The sequence below is a fragment of the Bicyclus anynana genome, chromosome Z (assembly GCF_947172395.1).
Source record: "Bicyclus anynana chromosome Z, ilBicAnyn1.1, whole genome shotgun sequence".
Taxonomy (NCBI): Eukaryota; Metazoa; Arthropoda; class Insecta; order Lepidoptera; family Nymphalidae; genus Bicyclus; species Bicyclus anynana.
The window spans coordinates 16,696,714-16,718,739 of NC_069110.1; the positions used below are offsets into that span (position 1 = coordinate 16,696,714).

At 38.5% G+C, this 22,026-nt stretch overlaps 1 protein-coding gene across 1 annotated transcript in view; it reads left to right on the forward strand.

Moving 5' to 3' along the window:
• LOC112046356 (peroxidasin) overlaps positions 1–22,026 on the forward strand; it is a 153,129-nt gene that overhangs the window by 118,513 nt on the left and 12,590 nt on the right. The window contains exons 2-5 of the mRNA XM_024082983.2: positions 18,598–18,813; positions 20,235–20,306; positions 20,381–20,613; positions 21,474–21,767. Of these exons, the coding sequence (XP_023938751.1) occupies positions 18,598–18,813; positions 20,235–20,306; positions 20,381–20,613; positions 21,474–21,767 (815 nt within the window). The remainder of the gene's footprint in view (positions 1–18,597; positions 18,814–20,234; positions 20,307–20,380; positions 20,614–21,473; positions 21,768–22,026) is intronic.

The following is a 22,026-nucleotide window of genomic DNA, read 5'->3' on the forward strand; positions in this document are numbered from 1 at the left end:
TCGTCAGATGTCGACGTTGACGGTCTATCGTTATTTTCTTCCCTGGTTATTTTCGACGCTGATATGACAACGTTGGAATTTCGTTACTCACTTTTTCACGATATATACGAAAGCGAAAGAAAAAAAAATGTGAGTAGTCACGATTTGTTTGACGGGATCGCGTAGGGAACGTAACGAATGCAAATGAATGCATGAAATTTTATTCTATTAATATAGCTATATATTGAATAATGTAGCTTTAACATGAGGGTAATTAAAAAAAAAAAAAGAATAAAAAAGAACAACCGACCTCAAAATAAAAAAGTTTCCATTAAATTAAAAGCGAAACATAACATCGTATGTGCTACCTTCTGATCAGTTTGAAGGCGGTACCAAGTTAGTGCTGTGTTAATTAAAGCCGTATCTGAAAGAAGTGTCTGAAAGTCCAGTTAAAATCTTTATGATTTAAACGGCTTGAATCGACTCGAAATCGAACGGTCGAATTGAGAAACCTCCTCCTTTTTTTGAAGTTGGTTAAAAATGTATGGCATTCCAATATACGTTAGACTACGAACTTTTCAAACGTCCCTAGTATATAATGTTAGGAGCAAACAGGAAAGGCGCCATAACTGGATCTCGCTCCATTCTAAAATTTACGTCGGTCCGGCGCTGATTCGAACCACATGTTACCACCCCATTAGACCAATGAGGTCGATAGTCAGGGATCCGTAGAACATTTTGTACAACTGGTAATTAATAGGTATACAACATAACAGCAGTTGCGTGGTTTTACATTATCTTGTTCCAACGAACAAAATCTAGGAATTTTTATTCCTTGTAACTCAGTTAGGTACCAGAATCAAGAACTACGGTAAATAAAAAAGCTGATCGTCTCATCGAGATGAAGCTACTCACGAAAAATTAACTTGTTAGTAATCAGTTGTAAAAAATGTTCTACGGATCCTGGACTACGAGCAGTTTAATATTTTACTGAGTGTCAAAATATTAAACTGCTCTTAACTTAATTTCCACAGTAGGGGTAGAAGTAGGAACTTATAAATATTATGTGTATAGTAATCATCATTATCAACCCCTATTCGGCTCGCTGTTGGTCACGAATCTCTTCACAGAATAAGAGGGGTTAGGCCAATAGTCCACCACGCTGGCCCAATTCGGATTGGCAGACTTCACAAAGTACAGAATTAAGAAAATTTTCAAGTATGCAGATTTCCTCACGATGTTTTCCACAGACAAGTGGTATTTAATATCTTGAAATGCACATAACCGAAGGAAAGTGCATGCCCGGGATCAGGTCCAGGTCTGGCTGTTGGGAGGCTTCGGCCTTGGCTTGTTGGCTAGTTACTACCGGTTACTAGTTACTATCGCCAAGTGATTTAGCGTTGCGGTACGATGTCGTGTATAAACCGAAAGGGGTCGATTTTCATCCTCCTCCTAACAAGTAAGCCCGCTTCCATCTTAGATTGCATCATCACTTCAGGTGAGATTATAGTCATAGACTGATCAATATAGACTAAAAATATATTGCGAGTAGGTAAATCGAAAAATAGTGGTGGAAGATCACACTCATATCTTTTAAAGACCTATCCAACGATACCCCACACTATGAGATTTGTAAATTCATCCCCACTTTACATGTACAGTGTACACACGTATACCCATTCGCTGCCCGCGAGTATTTTATCGAAAAGCCCGTCTGCGTTGAAGAAGCCGACAGTCAGGGAATGCGGTTTTAATCTACCGTTGTGAGCCATTTAAAAAATCTTTATATTCCTCTATCGCGCGGAGCATGATACTGTGCTCGCCTATTGCCCTTAGTTTAATTTAACATTTGAAACATTTTAGCAAAAGAAGTTTGAGATAGATTTCTTCCGAGGAAATGCTATCGCCACGCTTACTTCTAAAGCCATGCAGAGATATCTATTGTTGTGTTTCGGTTCAAATAGTTGCCGGTAATATTACTGGCACACAAGGATTGATTGACATTGATTTGATTGACATTGGTCTGGCTGGTGGGAGGCTTCGGCCGTGGCTAGTTACCACCCTACCGGCAAAGACGTAACGCCAAGCGATTACCGTTCCGGTACGATGCCGTGTAGAGTTAGCCCGCTTCCATCTTAGACTGTATCATCACTTACCATCAGGTGAGATTGTAGTCAAGGGCTAACTTGTAAAGAATTAAAAAAAATTGTTTAAAATTGAATAAAAAAAAAAAAAACCTGTACATCTGGTTAACGAACGCAGGGCATTTGATCATTTGATCATGTTGGTTGCGAGTGTGCCCTGCAAGGTGAAATAGTATTCTGTTACAGGCTGTGGTTTTCAACTAATATTAGGTGAACCACCTGCTTGTCTCTATAATCAGATACGAGCAATGAAAATTGTATACCGAATAATAGGCTACAACACTGAGAGCACACATATAAAATTTTGTCTTTAATTCCATTATATAATTATGTATATATAGTTTTTACACTTCTGAACAAATTACTGGTTTTTCTGTGCTATTAGCGACGTTTTCAAGATTTGTCTAAGTTACGACACCAGTTTAACAAAGTTGGTCCACTACTAATATTCGTATCTACCTACGTTATTTATCTTTTAAGGAAGTGAGTGGAATCGAATTACATATAGACTTCAAATCACTTTTTAATTAGTTTTACGAGTGATACAGAGGGCCTAGTGGCAGTTTGTACTGTTACTGTCACGTAACGTAAACGCGAATTTCTAAGGAATTGAAACAGCGCCATCTAGTGGCACTACTGCACAACTGTTCAATTCCATATAAATTTGCGTCAACGTGATGGTAACAGTATGAAAATATTGAAAACTCCCGCTAGGGACACAGGTTGTTCGGGAGTATTTCCCATAACTCTAGGGTTATATTCTTTAACAAAAATTACTTCAAAATGTACAAGGAACATGTTACTAAAATGAATATTTTCGGAGTACACAATATTTCTTTTGTAAATAGATCTTAAAATGTGTCCCTTATACGCATCCTTATAATAATGACGTAGCCAAACTTATTCATTGATTAAAATACAGCGATAGATAAAGGCGTGTGTTATGTGTATAGTCGGAATTATTTGAATTACTTTGTATGAAAACATAGATACTTTATTTTTTAGTTAATAAAATAATAGTTATGCAGTTCGGTTCCTAAATGTGGTCTCGTCAATACCTTGAAGTTATGGTAAATACTCCCCAGCACTCTGTATAAATTAATCCTACTTGAACGATATATTTGCCAGAATAAATAAACTTAAAATGAAAAAAATAAAGATATAGCTTAATTTGTACTTCGAAAATACGTGACATTATGCAGCTGCTACGAAATATGCAGTTAAAAATTCAACTGTACAAACAAATGCACTGTGTACAAAATATGATAGATTACTACCCCTCAAAAGTATTAACGGAAAGTTACAAGTAAGCCATTTGTAGCTTGTTTAAGTCTTATATTTTAGGCAACAGGTAAAAAGTAGAAGGTATAATTATAATTGTTCATATTACCAACTGACGAACTCAATGACTATATAAGTTTTCAAAATGGCGCCCAAAAATAAATAAAAGTGAGTTCGGACTTCACTTTCTTCGCGTGTGATTTTACAAGTGTCTGTCGATGTCCTCGATCGCGTTCAAAAGGCCAGCGCGTTTGAGAGGTGGGATGGCCGCGAGACGGTGGACTTTGAGATGTCTCGCCACGTCGTAGAATGCTACGTGCGAGCTCTCTCAGCCGGTCGTCCCATTGTCTGTCATAACGCCAGCGCAAGCGACACTTGCACCGTCTTTGGAGAGTCCAGAGTTGACTCGCGTTTTGTCGTGTTGGTTCAGAGTCATAGCGTCTTTGCTGGGATTTTCTATTTGTATATAGGACCCGTAGCAGGGACTACCTTAGTGCAATCTTTTATTGCTTCGCGAATATGACCGTTTAGGTTCGAAGAAGCTGCGAGCGCTTCGGCTAACGTCCCTATCTCGTCAGGAATTTGGTCTAGGTGCTGTGAAGCCATGGACTTGAGACGCTCAGACAGTCTCACGTAATTAATTATAGTTTTGGTCGGGCGGGTCGTGGAGGGCGGGGGGCCAAGCTGGAGTATGACTGGTCGGTCGTCCGAGTCTGAGACTATATCCGAAAACACCTCCAATGAACTCGCTTCAAGAGCGATGTTCTTTAGAAGGGCCAGATCCAGTACGCTCGGAGTTTGGTTTTGTCTGTCAGTCAGTCTCGGGTAACGTGTTGGTTTGTCAGGGGTGACCAAAATGAAATTGGCGTCGTCACAGTCAGTTAGTCTTCTTAGAGTATTGCCTCTAGTTATTGTAAGCGTTAAGCCAGCTTGTATGTTTAGCATTGAAGTCACCGGCTAGGATGACGGAGTCGCTTAAAGAGAGGAGTGTCTGAATGTCACTCTCTAGTAAATGTTTATCATGACCCCGAGTATGTTATCGGTGAGCCCGTCTGCGTTGTAAAAGCCGACAGTCACTGAACGCGGTTTTACCCTACCGTTGTGCGCCATTTAGGAAATTTTTAAAGTTCTCCATCGCGCGGAGCATGCTGCTGTGCTCGAGGTGAGCCGTACATGGGTCTACTTTGCATTTTGCAATGAAGAGATCGAATTCCTTCATGCTAAATGCGTTCAAAGGTCTTCTGGTTATCATTTGTTGATAAGGCCTGAAAGGCCGTGGGATTGATGGGGGCCGCGGGGGCAGCCTTCGGGGGCTGAGAAGCGACCGGGAAAGCCGGTGCCGCTGTGGGAGGGTTAGGCGCTCTATTTTGAGGATTGCACCATGCATTGGTGGTAGGCACCGGCGCAGGCACAAACTGTTGGGCGGGTTTTTTTGCCGCAGGTTTACGACCCGCTGCCCTACCCCTTCGCTTGCCTGGCTGTGGGGCCTTCAGATATCCGTGATAGTTTGCGGGACACATGCAGCATGCATGCAGTTTGGGGGCACTTCAGCAAACCACTCCTTGCGGGGACAATCTATGTGCCGTGGTCTCCCAGGCACTTTACGCACCTGGGACGGGCGAAGCAGTTTTTTTGGCTGTGTCCATATAACTGGCATCGGTGACATTGGCCGATTTGGCCTCTGTTATTTGGCTTCTCGAAGGAGAGGCCAGAGAGGTTGCAGATGGCCCTGAGGTTGGATATCCTCTTACCCTCTGGAAAGAGGTCAAGGATTGTAAGAACGAGGTCAAGGGGCTCCAATGTACGCGTGCGGTACATTCGGTGGACCTCGTGCGACGAGGTCGGCTTTAATTTGCTCGGTATTGAGCTCCTTCGGAAGACCGCGGATTACCACGCGGAGGACCCGCTCTTCGCGGAGAGCGTAAGTATAATAACCTATTGCGTTTGACCGCAATAGTGAAGTTAGGTGCCTATGCTCGTCAGAGGTAACACACACCGCGCGAATACCGAACACCATAAGATTGGCGGTTGGGATAGGACGTTGGTCCTTTATTAGCATGGGGACTATTTTCGTCGCCCATGCGTCTTTATCCCTGATAATCATGGGCGGGATCTACTCCTTGCGAGGTTCCCGGAAGGGGACGACTGCCTACCTGGCTTGTCAACGCAACCGGTTGCGAGGACATGAAACTTTCCAGATAACCTGGAATTTTTTCTCGGAGGTCCTTGAAGAGGGCCTCCAAGTAAGGCGGGGGAACGGAATTGGGGTCCATAGTGGACCCCGGAGCTAACTGGGCCTCCCCACCGAGGCGGGGAGGTGTGTACCTACTATATGACCCTCATGGGTTCACGCCTTTAGGTGACGTGGGTGTACCTAGTCTTATTCTAGTGTACTCACGGGCTGGAACCACTTTACTACGCTAAAACAACGAAGCACAAAATACTGAACGGAACGGTGACCAAGACCAAAACTAGGTCTGACTTGATTTAAATTATCGGAATGGAATTCCGAGAAATCCCTGATTTTGGTGACCGCCACCGTGAGATCGAATGCCTGAGGAGGCCAGAAAGACGACCGCACGGGTCGGCTGCCAAGATCGGAATCCCGCCCCAGCCGCTGCAGCGCGTGCCTTTATATGGAGATTGTAGAGGGGAGCTTGTACTGAGTCACGTGTTTACGCCGTTCAGAATCGTTCGGCGATGACGTAGTTTGTTGCACGTTTGTTGTAGTCGAAATCTAAAACAAGATATTTTACAAGAATTTGACATGGTGAAACTGTTTGGTTTTATTTCTTTAAACTTTTTTTTTCATATTGGAATGGATTACATTTTATTTTATTTAATTTCTTTTTAGGTTATCGTTTTTTATTTTATAAATTGCATTTGCTATATTACATGTAGTATTATTAGATATTTTATATAATGTTTATGCTTTTAATCATCTCGGTATCCAACCGTTGTCCCATCGAGTCGTGACGCCACCTAAGGTTGCGCCAGAATACCAGCTTTGCAGCAAACACTGTAGCATTATGCTGAGGCAGCAACCTTTTTAGCTGATGTAATATTGTATCTAGTGGTATATGAGTTAGATTAATAACAATTAGAAGAGACCGCTCACCATGGAGCCAAGCTTTGCAAAGTCACCATTCAAGGTGTGTGGTCTCTTTCTGAAAATTTTTGTTTAATTTTAATCTAGTCTTATGTTTTTGTGTTTTTATTTCCTTTTTTATATTTATATTGTTTGTGTACTCAGCTAAATAAATCATTTATTATTATTATTATTATATATATAGTGAGGTTATAAGTTGATAGTCAAAATTTTTAAAGAAAAAATATTTTCTTCTTTTTAGAGCGTTTAAATAAAAGTTTTATACTTTTATTTAGTATTACTCTAAAGTAATCAATACGGTTGTAAGACCTGTCGTGCTGTATGGATCAGAATGTTGGGCGGTGAAGGGACGGATAGTAAACGTATGCATGTGAACGAAATGCGTATGTTGAGATGGATGTGTGGGGTGACAAGAATAGATAAAATAAGAAATGAGTATATAAGAGGAAGTCTGAAGGTGGCGCCAGTGACAGAAAAATTGAGGAGTAGAAGGTTAGCTTGGTATGGACATGTAATGCATAGAGAGGAAAGTCATATTACTAGAAAAATGTTGAATGTGCAAGTGGAAGGTCATAAGAGGAGAGGAAGGCCAAAGAAGAGATGGTTGGATTGTGTGAAAGAGGACATGTGTGTAAAAGGAGTGGATCATGAGTTGACGAGTAATAGAGATGAATGGAAAAGATTGACATATTTTTCCGACCCCACTTAAGTGGGATAAGGGTAAGGAGATGATGATGATGATGATGATGATGACTCTAAAGTAATTTTGTCTATCAGTAACAGTTTTATTATAAGTATAGCTTTTATCATTCCCTACCCCTATACTATACTATTCTACTCTCCCCCTACCATAGCCTACGCCCACCCTACACCTGCCCTACTCCTACCCAAGCTACACTACCCTACCCTACCCCTACCCTACCCTATCCTACCTCTACACCCCTACCCTACCCCTGCCTTTACGCTACCCCTACCTCGCCCCTACCCTACCCCTACCCTACCCCTAACCTACCCCTAACCTATCCCCTACCCTACCCTTACCCTACCCCTACCCTAAGTATCCTATGTCCGTCTCCTGCTTCTGAGCTATCTCCTCACCAATTTTCAGCCATATCGGTTCAGCCGTTCTTGAGTTGGGCGGCAACTACACAACTGTTTTCTAATATTCAAATTTTTAAACTTTTGATATATTTTGAATGGAACTATTTTTTCTTATTTATTTATTTGACGGCCGCGTGGCGCAGTGGGTAGTGACCCTGCTTTTTGCATCTACGGCCATGGGTTGCATTGGAAAGCATGGGTGTTTTCCAGTGTCTGTGTGTATTTATACTTTATATAAATATTTACATGTAGTATATAATTGTATATTAATATTATAATATCAACTATCTTAGCACCCATAACACAAGCTACTCTGTATGCTTACTTTGGGGCTAGATAGTGATGTGTGTTGTTTAAGTATATTTATTTATTTATTATTTACTAGTTAGACCTTGACTATAATCTCACCTTATGGTAAGTGATGATGCAGTCTAAGATAGAAGCGGACTAACTTCTGACGAGGAGGATGAAAATCCACACCCCTTATCTACATGACATCGTACCGAAGTGCTTGGCGGTACGTCTTTGTCGGTAAGGTGGTAACTAGCTACGGCCCAGCCGGGGATCGAACCCAGAACGTCCATTTTGTAAATCCACCGCGCATACCACTGCGCCACGGAAGCCGTTAAACGTCCTCGAATTGAATAATTCAAAAAGTTAAGCAAAAGTATTGAAGCATCCTTTAATTTGAAGTTTTTTTTGAAAAGAAATAATACCAAGATACAAATAAAGAGCCTTTTCTAACGGCGGCATTTCCATTTTTTTTTAAATAAACGAACACTTAATGTGTCGTGACTGTAATAGTCATTTTTTGTAGAAAATGATGTGTTCTGCAAAGTTACAATTTGTATATTATTTTATTCTAACATCAATAGTTTTTGCAGCGCACGCGATGTACTCGTAAACAATATTTAGGTAATTTTTGTACACCTTAGGTAACATTATTGGAGTTTTAGGAAGGATCCCTAATCCTTTTGAAAATATCATGTAGCCTATAGCACCCAGGGATGTAGTTTCCCAACAGTGAAATAATTTTTCAAATCGGTTTAGTATATTCGGAGACTATTCATTATATACAAACAAACAAACAAACAGACATACAATCACATCTTTCCTTTTTATAATATACAACTACAAATAATTAGATCATATTACAAAAGGTATCGAGATACAAAGCCCATCATTTTCTAAAATTTATAATAAGTACTACATACCTTTCTCCCCTTTCCTTCTTCAGGATCATATAATGGGAGCACCTCCGTCGTCCTGCGGCGGCTTGCTTCCGAACTCAACGAAGTCCTTCTCCCAGTTGCGTAGCTCTGGACATCCGGGTTTCCGGAATCCAGGTTTCATCTAGAAAAGACACACAATACTAGCAACTTTGTAACTACACAGAAAAGAAGCAGAGATTGCACTTATAGTTTCTTCTACAAAACATATAACATTATTTATAAACATAATATCACAATACATTGGTAATTTAATCCGTAATGTTTAACAGAAATCGGATCTTTAAAATCCTAATTACAGCGGCTACAGCAAAAACTGACTCAAATCGAAAAATCCAAAAAAACATATAACTTGGTCACCCTTAGGATTTTTCAAAACTAGTCAAAGGAGATGGTCCAAAATTGTATTGAGCCCAGGTCTAGTCATTGTACCCTAGCGGAAATAAAAAATTTTTTTTTTAAACTATTTTTGATTATACAAATCTACGAATTTACTTTAATTCTTTCGAAATAATATTCAATATCTTCCAAGAAATGCAACACTAATAAGGGTAGTAATGGCGGATTGATGACGTTTTCAATGCAGTAATCGATTTGACATTTGATTTCAATTGTCATATCATAGTAGCATTAGAGGCGCCATCTTGGTATAACTCAAAAACTTGAGTTTTAATTTTATTTATTTCTTTTTATTTAGTTACATTTATTCACTTTAATAAATGTTAATAAGATCCTTGTATTTTTTAAATTTTAATGATACGGGGTACAAGAGTGGACCTGAAATGGACCACCTCCTTTATTTTTTGTTAAATAATTAGGTGGTGTATCAATTATTCAAATAGATACTTAACTTTAAGGGACTCTATCGAAGCTAAGGATCTGGTGACTGGAGACACGATTCCTCATGGTATCCTGTAGAAAATACCAATACATTATTTTTCATACTTAAATAACTATGATGGATCCTTGAAACCTGCTACCTAAAACGAGACGAGACGATAATGAGAGCAGTTACAGACACGTAGAATCATACGGAGGAGACATCTCAAAAGTCCCAATTAGTTACAGCCACCACGGTCCAAACACCTAAATAGCAAGTGTATACTCAAAAACTATTCTCAAGTAACTGCTGCGGCAATACTGATGTTCAGACATTACAAAAACCTCTTTAATTTACGTCTTCAACCAGGTGAGATGATAATGAGAACAGTTACTGGTACATCTAGTCTGAACCATTATGTAATAAAATGATACAGAGAGGATGTCACAAAAACTATTCCCAAAGACACTTAATCTTGACAAAAGCTTCATGATTTGATTTTCTTGAGTTGTGTGAGCGTGTACCGTGGTCGTGGTGGTAATGTTGACTGATTTCTCAATCAACGGTCAATGCTCATTGCTGTTTTAGTTTCATTCTATGGAAGCTTAGAACGTATTCGTAATGAACCAGAGCTACGCGCCTCGGTTCCCGTGAGAACGATAAGTGTTTGGTTTCAGAGATAAGGCGCGAAAGACGGATCAGCAGTTTTGGCACTATTCATTGTAAGCTTGCGTGCCTATGTACAACCATCCGCTAAGGTTCTACACTATCTATCTATACTTATAAATCTGTAGAGACGTCAATTCTGTACATTAAATATATTTCCAAAATAACTATCAGGGGGTGATTAGTGCTCGATTCTAATGCCAAAAATGCAATCTGTCTGTCTGTCTGTCTGTATGTTCGTTATAGAAATATAAACTACTCGACGGATTTTAACGAACTTGGCACAATTATTCTTCATACTCCTGGACAGCTTATAGTATACTTTTCATCATGTTACGATCAATAAGAGCAGAGCAGTAAATGGAAATGTTGGGAAAACGGGAGAAGTTACTCCATTGTTACAGCGATACTACTGTAAGGGCTGGATTAAAGAGGTCCCTAATATTAAAAAAACACACTTAATTCGCACATGAAATTCAGTTTTATTCCGCGGGAACTCGGGTTGGAACTGGTTGCTCAATAACCTTCCTCTGTCTTCTGGTGAAAATCCCGTTAAAATCGGTTCAGTAATTTCAGAGATAAACTCCGACAAACAGACAGACAAACGAAAAACATTTACAGGCTTCACTTTCTCACGACATTACAGTATTTATAGAGTAGTGACTAGGCCTTGCTTCGCACGAAGGCTATAGTTATCACAATATACATACTATTTACCTGCCTACTCAATAATATTTTCTTATAATCTAAACCAAATCATATAATATTTATCTAAAGAGATTACACATGTTTTTTGAGAATTCCCGTTGGATCTTTAAATGTTAAACAAATGTAGTCAACATTTGTTTAACATTTAAAGATCCAACGGGAACTTTTTGATTTCCTAAATAAAACAAATTTTCCAGGATTACCGTGTGCCGTGTGTCAAATTTCGCCCAGATCGGTTAAGGCGGAAAATAATAAATGAATAGCAAACTTATTGGCACAACTGTATGACCTAGGTACTGCCTGACTTAGGCTGTAATTCAATGCTACTCATAAACATTCGTTACAAAGTAGTTATTTGTTGACCACGCCGAAAAATTCCAGTAACCCATGACCCTCTTGTCGACACGACCACGAGTCAGCATTTCGACAAACAATCAACGACACAGTAATTCTTTACTTCCTTAGGCTGCCAACATACAGAAAATAATATTGACAAATTAATTTAAAACGTAACAAAGTATTTAAAAAAATTTAATAAAAAAAATCAACCGACTTCCAACTTATAAATTAACTTAAAGTAAAAAGCAAAAAATAACATCTAACCTATGTGCTACCTTCTGATCAGTTTGAAGGTGGTGCCAAGCCAGTAATGTTTTAATTAAACCCGTTAACAAAATTTCTGTAGTACTTTCAGAACCAGTTTTAATTAAAACACAACACTGGATTGGCACCGCCTTCAAACTGATCAGAAGGTAGCACATAGGTAAGATGTTATTTTTTACTTTTTAGTTTAATGCACTATCCGTTCCTACAATTTTCGAAAGTTCCCCTCAATTTCTCCAAGATGCCATCATCAGATCCTTACATGAAAAAAATGGGACCACCCTGGAATGAAACCCTTCAAAACAAAAAAGAATTTTTCAAAATCGGTGCATAAATGACGGACGGACATACATAAAAAAAACATACATACAGCCGAACGTAGAACCTCCTCCTTTTTGAAAGTCGGTTAAAAATTATTCGTAGCGTTTTAACGCTGACGTAGTTTTGTCAATCAATAAAATGTTCGAAAGAAATTAAAAAAAAATTCTTTACTTCCCAAACTCACCTTTTTAAGTTAGGATGAATTTTTTATCGTCTCACTCATGATGTGGCTATTCGTTATCTGTATATTAGTGCATTATAATATAAGGGATTAAAGTGCTAATATAAACTACGGAACCCTACACTGCGCGTGGCCCTATACGCACTTGGCCAGATTTTTTTTTACCAAATGTAATTTAAAGAATGTATTTGTACTGCGTATAGTAAAAGCTGCGTTCTTAGGTTGCCTTATTAGTACTGAACCCTAACTCATAACTCACGCTAAGGAAGTGTTTATCGCTTTGAGATATAAACAAGAACCCAATGTTTAATTCTCGGGAAGTTCTAGCTCTATAGACTTAAAAGGCTACTATGGCAGTCTTTCAACTGCTCAAAGTTCGGATGTAAATCCTACTTAATATTATAAACGCAAAAGTTTGTATGGATGTTTGAATGTTTGTTACTCTATAACGCCGCTACTACTGAAGCGATTTAGATGAAATTTGGAATGGAAATAGATTTTAATCTGGATTAACACATATGCTACTTTTTATCCCGGAAAAATCCATGGTTTCCTGAGATTTGCGAAAACTGATGATTTTGATGATATGAATGTTTGTTACTCTTTCACGCCTCAACTACTGAACCGAATTAGCTGAAATTTGGTATTAAAATATATTATAGCCTGGATTAACACATAGACTACTTTTTATCCCGGAAAAATCCATGGTTTCCGAGGGATTTGTGAAAAACTAAATTCCACGCAGACGAAGTCGCGGGCGTCTGCTAGTATTATTAAATGACTATAGTCAATAGCGGATTCTGCTAGTAGGACGATCACTTCAGGAGATTTCATACGACCTATCTGTGACACCACAAACAGGCACTTTGACTTCCTTCTTGCAATTTTTTACTTTGTTGTTACGGTCCCCAACAGGGGTATAAGCCAGAGATACTCGTAAATCAAATTTCTCAATAAATAGCGCTCGGTTACGATAGCTACTAGCTTTGATTACCGTCTTTTTAAGCGACTTCAAAAAAGGAGGAGGTTTCTCAATTCGTCCGTATATATATTTTTAGTAGACATACATCACATTTAATTCTTGTTGATACCAGCTATTCACTAACTTTGAGTAACTTTAGTGGATACGAAATTCACCAACTAGCTATTGTTAGTGATTCTTAAGTCACGTGATATCTTTTTACTATAATTTTATTGCTTACTAAACAAAATTCAAAAGAGAGCCGTGATAGCCCTGTGGATATGATAGCCCTCTGCCTCCGATTCCGGAGGGTGTGGGTTCGAATTCGGTTCGGCGAATGCACCACTCGACTCGACTCGAGCTCAAAAGTGAGTGAGTGAGTGAATCGAATATGGGTTGTAAATGATGATAATGACGAATGATATGTATATCAAAGTTTAAATATAAGAAAGTAAAGGTAGGAGATAACTTTAGAATTTATAATAAGTACATACATACATACAATCCATACAATACGTACATACATATATAGAATACAATAAGTACACGAGTACGAATATGGATGTCTCGGAAGCAAAATATGTAATATTGTCTTGTAAACTCAATATTCATTTGCTTTAATTTGCATTGAATTTTATTTATCCGTATCTTGGAATAGTAAAATCCTACCACAAAATAACCTACCCCACTCGAGTCTTCTTATAAAATGAAATTTTCTTACAAAAATGCAATTTTTCATCGAATATTATTAAATATTATGTTGCAGAAAATATTCATTTTATTAGGAAACTCTGGGAAATGAGGGAAAGCAAATATTTTGTATTATTAGACATTGACATTACTATGAACTGGGTTTACCTACCGTACGCCCTTTGCAATATCTGCACGTACAATGTAGTCGATCACATACTTTGTTCTCGAGGTTCTACATTCAGAAAATGAGTTATTTGATATTGACGTAGCAGCTACATACATACATAATCATATATACAAAATAGCTTTCTATTAAAGTGCAGAGTGCTAGTAACGGACATTCATCATCATTATCATTATCCACGTCCACGAAAGACATCTACTGCTGGACATAGGCCTCTTGCATAGTCTAGTTACCAGTTAGTCCGTCAATACAATCAAATATAATAATGTGTACCAGTAAGATTTAAATTGTACCAAATATATTTTATATATGTAAAAACGAAACATGGCACTATTTAAAAAAATCTGGCCAAATGCCTGTCGGGCCACGCGCAGTGTATAAGCCACGTTGGTGTTGCGATGGAACCTTGTCACAATAGCAGCTGCGTGACGTCATCCGTCGCACAAAAGGATAGCTAGCAAAGAAATGTGTTAAAATAAAAATAAATATAATCTAAAAATGAAATCTTCTTATAACTAAACTAACTAACTAAACTAAGAAATATAAATCTTCTTATATTTCTATAAATGCCGTGATAGCCTAGGATATGACCTCTGCTTCCAATTTCGGAGGGTGTGGGTTCGGATCCGGTCCAGGGGCATTCACCTACAAGTTTTCAATTGTATGTATTTAAAGAAATTAAATATCACGTGTCTCAAACGGTGAAGGAAAAACATCGTGAGGAAACCTGCATACCAGAGAATTTTCTAAATTCTCTAAGTGTGTGAAGTCTGCCAATCCGCATTGGGCCAGCGTGGTATTGGCCTAACCCCTCACATTCTTAGAGGAGACTCGGGCTCAGCAGTGAGCCGAATATGGGTTGATAATGATGATATTTCTATAAGTATTTATATTGTTACTTTGTTGGACTTTTAAAACGCAGTTTATATTTTGAATAGAGTTAAAGTTCTCTTTCTCTTTTACAAAATAATTGTCCACTTTAATTATCATTTCACGAGCACGACTGTTTATTAATTTCTTACACATTTTAACGAGTGACAGGTAACAAAACTTAACATTAACGATAAAACAAGATTTTTTTTTTATTCTTTACAAGTTAGCCCTTGACTACAATCTCACCTGATGGTAAGTGATAATGCAGTCTAAGATGGAAGCGGGCTAACTTGTTAGGAGGAGGATGAAAATCCACACCCCTTTCGGTTTCTACACGGCATCGTACCGGAACGCTAAATCGCTTGGCGGTACGTCTTTGCCGGTAGGGTGGTAACTAGCCACGTCCGAAGCCTCCAGCCTGACCTGGACAAATTAAGAAAATCTCAATCTGCCCAGCTGGGGATCGAACCCAGGACCTCCGTTTAGTAAATCCACCGCGCATACCACTGCGCCACGGAGGCCATCAAATATAACAAAAACAAAAAGCTACAACAATTACTCGTAAGCGCGTGCTGACTTTGCGAACGGTACTGGCGGTGCGATGTCGACTACGTCACCAAGATGGCCGCCAGTCGCAATATCAACGTGCGGGACTTATAAGGCCTCGTAGAATAAATTAACACTATACGTCATTTTATGCACAAAAATACCGACAGTGATACCCCATACAGTGGGATAGACGACAAAAAAAAACATCCTCAGCTTGCACTTTGTAACAAATATATTTTTTTTATTTTCTTTATATCGTATTTATATACATAAGGAATATACATACTCATGTCAAATGTCATCTTTTCAGTCCACCTGAAATATATATTCACTATTTTGGTCTTTATTAAAATAAACATCAAATCAATGGACAAAATGTCAATTACCTACTGCGTGATATTCACTAGTAAGCACCGGATGACATTTTCACATGGAATCTCAATTTCGTATATTTCAACAGGCGTACGACAAAGATATTGAATAGCCTGCTGTTCTAACAGCCTCTGAGTTATCTTGCTGACAACTTTTTATAATTAACTAGCTGACGCCGCGCGGTTTTACCCGCGTGGTTCCCGTTCCCGTAGGAAGACGAGGATAGTAAGTACGAGTAGTCAAATCGGACCAGTAGTTCCTGAGATTAGCGCGTTCAATCAAACAAACAAACAAACTCTTCAGCTTTATAATATTAGTATAGATTGACATCGTTTGTGTGCAAATTCCGTGTCCCGAGTAGGTTTTTTAAGTTGGTTGACTATATATCTTTAAATGGCAATTGCTACATAGATGTAATAGTTTTCTTTCTTATTTCATTATACATACTATTTCTGTGAGTTTCACATGTTCATAAATAACAGTGCAGCTGGTAGAGGCGGACACTTGACTCTCACAAAAATTAGCTCTTAAAATATTTTACAAAAGGATCTCGAAAAATAGTGGTTGTAGACCCCTCATATCTTTCAATGACCTGCCATAAACCAAGACCCCATACTACGAGATAATGGAAAAAAAAATCATTCAACATATGATTTTACGACTTCTTTCACATGTTTAATGTACCTACGAGTACATATTCATGTTACATTATAGCTTTCCTTAATCAGACAAAGAGACGGACGGGTGGACGGACGGACGAAGAGACAGACGGACATGGTGAAAGTATAAGGGTTCCTTGTGGACTCCGGAACCCTAAAAAGCCGATGTTTCATTACTTAATTATTACTAGCTGACGCTCCCTCGGTTTCACCCGCGTAGTTTCTCTTCCCGTTGGAATACGGGGTAAAAGCCTATGATCCTCAGAAATAACGTAGCTTTCTATTGCTGAAAGAATTTTTAAAATCGATTCAATACATCCCATAAATATATATTATAAACTTACAATATCATAAACTTTACCTCTTTATAATATTAGATAAAACATTTTATAAATGAAAGTTAACCTTATATTTGACAGCCCGTCATGCTTTTCCTTCATTTAGTTAAACAGATGGAATTTTCTAAATTTCTCTAAATAACGGTGAAATTTAATTAATATCATTTTATTAGCTTTTGTTATTTAAACGATTCTGACTTGCCTAGCAACTTCAGAGGAAGGCGAGTGATTTTTCCCGGGTAATTTCTTGATGTTTGGAAAAGTAGGTATGTTGTCACCTCAAGTTTCTCAATTCTGACATAAAGGTCGCCATTGACGGTCAATTATTCTCACGTTTCTGAAAAGCAAACGGCAGTACCCACGCGGCATACTATACAAGTCATGGACGCAGTGACCAACACACGATCAATTATAGCCGTGGGTGCTACAGAAACGTGAGAATAATTGACCTTTTTGTGGCTAGCATTATGCTTTCCGTGCATGCATGCATACATTGGGAAAGTACATAGTATTTGAGTGATATGAAGGGATGGGGGATGGATAGTTAGGATGAAGAAACATGTAGTACACTCTTTTTTCCCAAGATTCAAAAAGGTCACCTTTCTGTATTTATACTTATACAGGATGTTGCGGAGTATTTCCCATAACTTCAAGGTGTTGACAAGTCCACTCATCGATATAAATCGTTAGATGGGCCTCTCCATATTAAAGAACGCTCAATGTTATGTCATTACTCAAAGACGTGCACGCACATCTTATCTTAGTACGCAACAAGCGCATGCGCAAAAAATATTTTACTGTTCTCTCTTGTTTAATCCCTTAATAAGTATGCCTTCGTGTTCATTTTGGAAGTGTAAAAACACAAGCTGCAACACGAATATAGAGAAAGGTGGTACTTTTCATGCGTAAGTATTTGCGAAACCAATGTCAATTCCGCGACGCTTCGGGGCCCATCTAACGATCTACGATCGATGAGTCCACTAATAGGAACCGAACTACATAACTAATTTTTTTAAACGAAAAAAAATCCACGAGTTTTTGCAACTGGCACAAGGATGCGATATAAGGGACACAATTAAATCTATTTACAAAAGAAATATTCTTTCACTGAAAATATTCATTTTATTTTAAACATGTCAAGTCATTTTTAATTATTTTTCCTTAAAGAATATAATCCTAACGAACCACTCAGCAAAAAGTTACGAGTGTTCATACATTATTATATACCTACACGTTATAACCTCTCCGTTTTTCGTCGGTTGATTTTTTAAAGATAAATCTACTGGACTGATTTTGACTGACTGACTGGAAAAATGAACCTTGGCTGAGTTTGTTGTGGGCTCTTCGTGGACCAAGGCGCGTTTGGAACCCCCGTAACTTTAATTTTAAGTTTTCGAATGATTATTATCACCATTATCTCAAGTTTAATATTATTACCTGACGTTTCAATAGAGCTTTTAAACTAAGCCTCAATAGCTCAACGGTAAGAGCGGTTGGACTCATCACCGAGGGGTAGTGGTTCAATCCTCACCCTGTTGGTCTATTGTCGTACCCACGCACCATAGCACAGTCTTTCCCGAGTAGTTGGAGGGGAATGGGAATATTGGTCATATTATAAAAAATATGGCTAATATTCTTTTATTTAAAAAAAAGCCTATTTGAAATAAATTAATTTTGACTTTGACTTTGAAAATTCTTTTACTACTAGAAAGTTACGTTATTTGTGAGTGTTATAGGCTATATTTTATCCCCGAATTACACGGGAACGGCAACTACGCGGTCTATGTCAATGTAGAAAAGTAACAGTGTTATTTATTTTGTTTCAGAGATCTGCGATTTAATCGTATCTACGATATCGCACCGAGCGTGTTCAGCCATCTTCACCGGTTGAGGTCACTCCTTCTGAACGACAACCAGTTGTCTGAACTGCGGTCGGGCGCTTTCCACGGGTTGCGACGCCTCAAATACCTGTACCTGTATCGCAACCGCATCCAACACATCGAATCTGATGTATTTCACGGCATGGCTCATTTGGAACAATTGTAAGTACAAAATGTTGCCTCCAATTAGGGTTCCGTACTGTAAAATAAAAAACCGGATCCCTTTAAAGATTGTCTGTCTGTCTGTCAAGACACTTGCGATATAAAAAAAAGTGCGTGTCGAGCCTCGCGCATTGTAGGGTTTCGTAGATTAAATTAGCACTTTATACCCTTATTTAATGTACAAAAATACTGATAACGATACCCTTCTCCTTACTCCCGACGTTTTCGACGACGAAACTTGATGCACGGCTTGGGTGTTAGATTTATTTTCGTTACGGAATTTTTTGATTTAGTCGCCGCGCTCAAAGCCCGCAATAAAAGCTATGCAATAGCTTAATATTAACACTTACTGACTAACAGATTGACGAATATTCAGGTAGAATGCTTCACAAATATATTTGTATCTGACAAATACATTAGAACTCCTTATCCTGCGCGAGAAACCTATTACTGGGATAAAGCTCTTTAAAACAAAGGCGAGATGTACCTACCTACTTGGAACTCTTCAAAATTCCCTGCCTTATAAGAACGTTTGTATGCCATATATTATAATCTTATAGTAAAGACTAGCCGCCGCCTCGCAGTTGCGCCCGCGTAGTTCTCATTCCCGTGGGAATACGAGGATTAAATATATCAAAAAAACGTGGCCTCTATTGGTAAGTTTTTCAAAAACGCTTTAGTAGGTCCATAGATCATCCCCGCTGTGTGACTCTGAACCTTCTTATGAGACCCATAGTTAGCGACCAGGTCTCGAAATCATAGATCATCAGTGGCAACATATACTTAAGGTTATTTATGGTTTTACACTCATTTACACGAGCAGCACGTTGCCAACGATACTTAACACACTCTCTCTGTGCTATTTCGTGTAATATTAGCGGCTAAAGTTCTGTTGCAGTTGGCGGCAGTTGACAGCAGTCGCCAACTGCCGTTGACTACCGTTGACTGCCGTCGATACGTCGGTCGATTTATGACGTTCAAAATAGTTTTGCAAATGCACATTTTTTAAGAGTAAGCAGCAACTTATTGAGGTATAACGTGTTATTGGTGTCTTAGCGGTAAGCGTTTCTACTTTGTGCAACACAAAGTAGCTACCTAATAATTGACCTGGTTTAAAGTATTTTTTATATGGAGTTTGTTAGTACCAAGGTACTGAAATGGTGACCCCGCACCGTAAAGAGATGTGCTGGTTAACTCCCCACTAGGACCACACCTAGTGGGGATTCAAAATATTGAACGGGCTGAAGGAAGCCATAAAACCATGTTGTTTGGAAGTTTTTAAAAGAGGCTTATGTCCAACGGTGGACTTCGGCTGATAACGATGATGACGTTGGTGACGATGGTGATGGTGATGATAATTATGATGTCAATGTTATAATAATTATAATATTTTTGATTTTAATTTCATTATATCTTTCCAGGTACCTCCATGTTAATGAGATACATCAGATTCAACCCGAAACATTCTCTAATCTACCACGACTCGAACGATTGTAAGTTACTCGAAACATCTTTGAACTTAAAGCAAATAACTAATATTACAAAATAAAATGAAATTTTGTTTTAGATATTTACACAACAACAATTTAAAAACGATTCCCCCTGGCTCGTTCCGTGGAATGCCGAAATTGCATAAGCTTCGCTTGGATAGTAACGCCCTTGTATGCGACTGTGCCATGCTCTGGTTTGTTCGTATGCTCGCTGAACACAGCGATATGAGCATTGCTGCCACTTGCTACGAACCGGCCGCTGCCACTGGAACATCCCTTGCTACTATGAAAGAGAAAGACTTTCACTGCCGTAAGTACTTTGAATATTAATAAAGATAACCCAAGACAATTTTGTATGTTAAAAGGTTATTCGGCTCACTGCACAACTCGGGTCTCCTCTCAGAGGGGTTAGGTTAGGTTATAATATAGTCCACTACGCTGGCCCAATGCGGGTTGACAGACTTCACACACGCAGAGAATTAAGAAAATTCATTGTGAGCAAACCCTTTCCTTTTGAGACACGTGATATTTAATTTTTAAAAATCCACAACTGAAAATTGTAACTGAAAAGTTGCATGCCCTGGACCGGATTCGAACCCACCCCCTTCGGAATGGGAGGCAGAGGTCATGTCCACTGCGCTATCACGGCTAATCAAACGCATTTATTACGCCGCCGAGGCAATTGGATGTTAGGATAAATATTGTAATGATGACTTTAAAAGGACAACTATTGCGTTTATCGCCTGCTCTTCGAACAGAATCCGTCTTTTTAAGCCAGTGGTAATCTATAGACACCTATAGAGACATGGAATTGGAAGACGCCTTCTTACAACCAAAAATTTATAAAAAAAATTACAACAATTTCGCAAATGTAAACCTAAGTCTTTGCAAGTGTGTTACATTTCTTGTTTATATAAAAACAATAATAATTATCATTCGATATTTTTTAATAATAAGCGAATATGCAAAGAAATGACACAGAATATTCGTAAATTAGTTAATAGGTGTGTGTCAAAGAAAAAGTAATATCCACGAATTTAATATCTACTGGTGCAATTAATTGTACTTTAATATATAAAGTATGCATCCAAACGTTGTATTCTATAAAACGTTTCAATATCTAGGTATTACGATAATAGAGAGCAAGATTTGAAACTCCAATTATTTCAGGGCGCCCTGAAATCAAATCGGACCCTGAAGACGTCATAGTCACCTTTGGGGAAGACGCTATGTTCACTTGCACTGCATCTGGAGAACCAGAACCTGAGATTGTTTGGCTTCGTGATTCAGCAGCAATACCTGATGATAAGTCACGATACGAAGTTATGGGTAATGGAACTTTAATGGTTCATAATGCAGATGAAAATGATATCGGAATTTTCGAGTGCACCGCTAAGAATCCAGCTGGAGAAGTCAAGTCCAAGGCTGCCAGAATGATTATTCAAAGTAAACCAGACGACAATGGTTAGTATCCACCTATTTAAAATATATTTATCTATCTTCTACTAATATTAAAACTGTAACAGGTCAAGTTCTGTAAATTGAAGATATTTTAAAAATTTTTGTTGAAGGGCATTATATAATCGATAAGTACTGAAACCATTTTTTTTTTGTTTTTTGTCTGTCTGTATGTCCGTATTTTTGTTGACCGGGCATCACGCTGAAACTTCTGAATGAATTCACATGAAACTTGGTACGATTTGAGATACGAAATACGAATAAG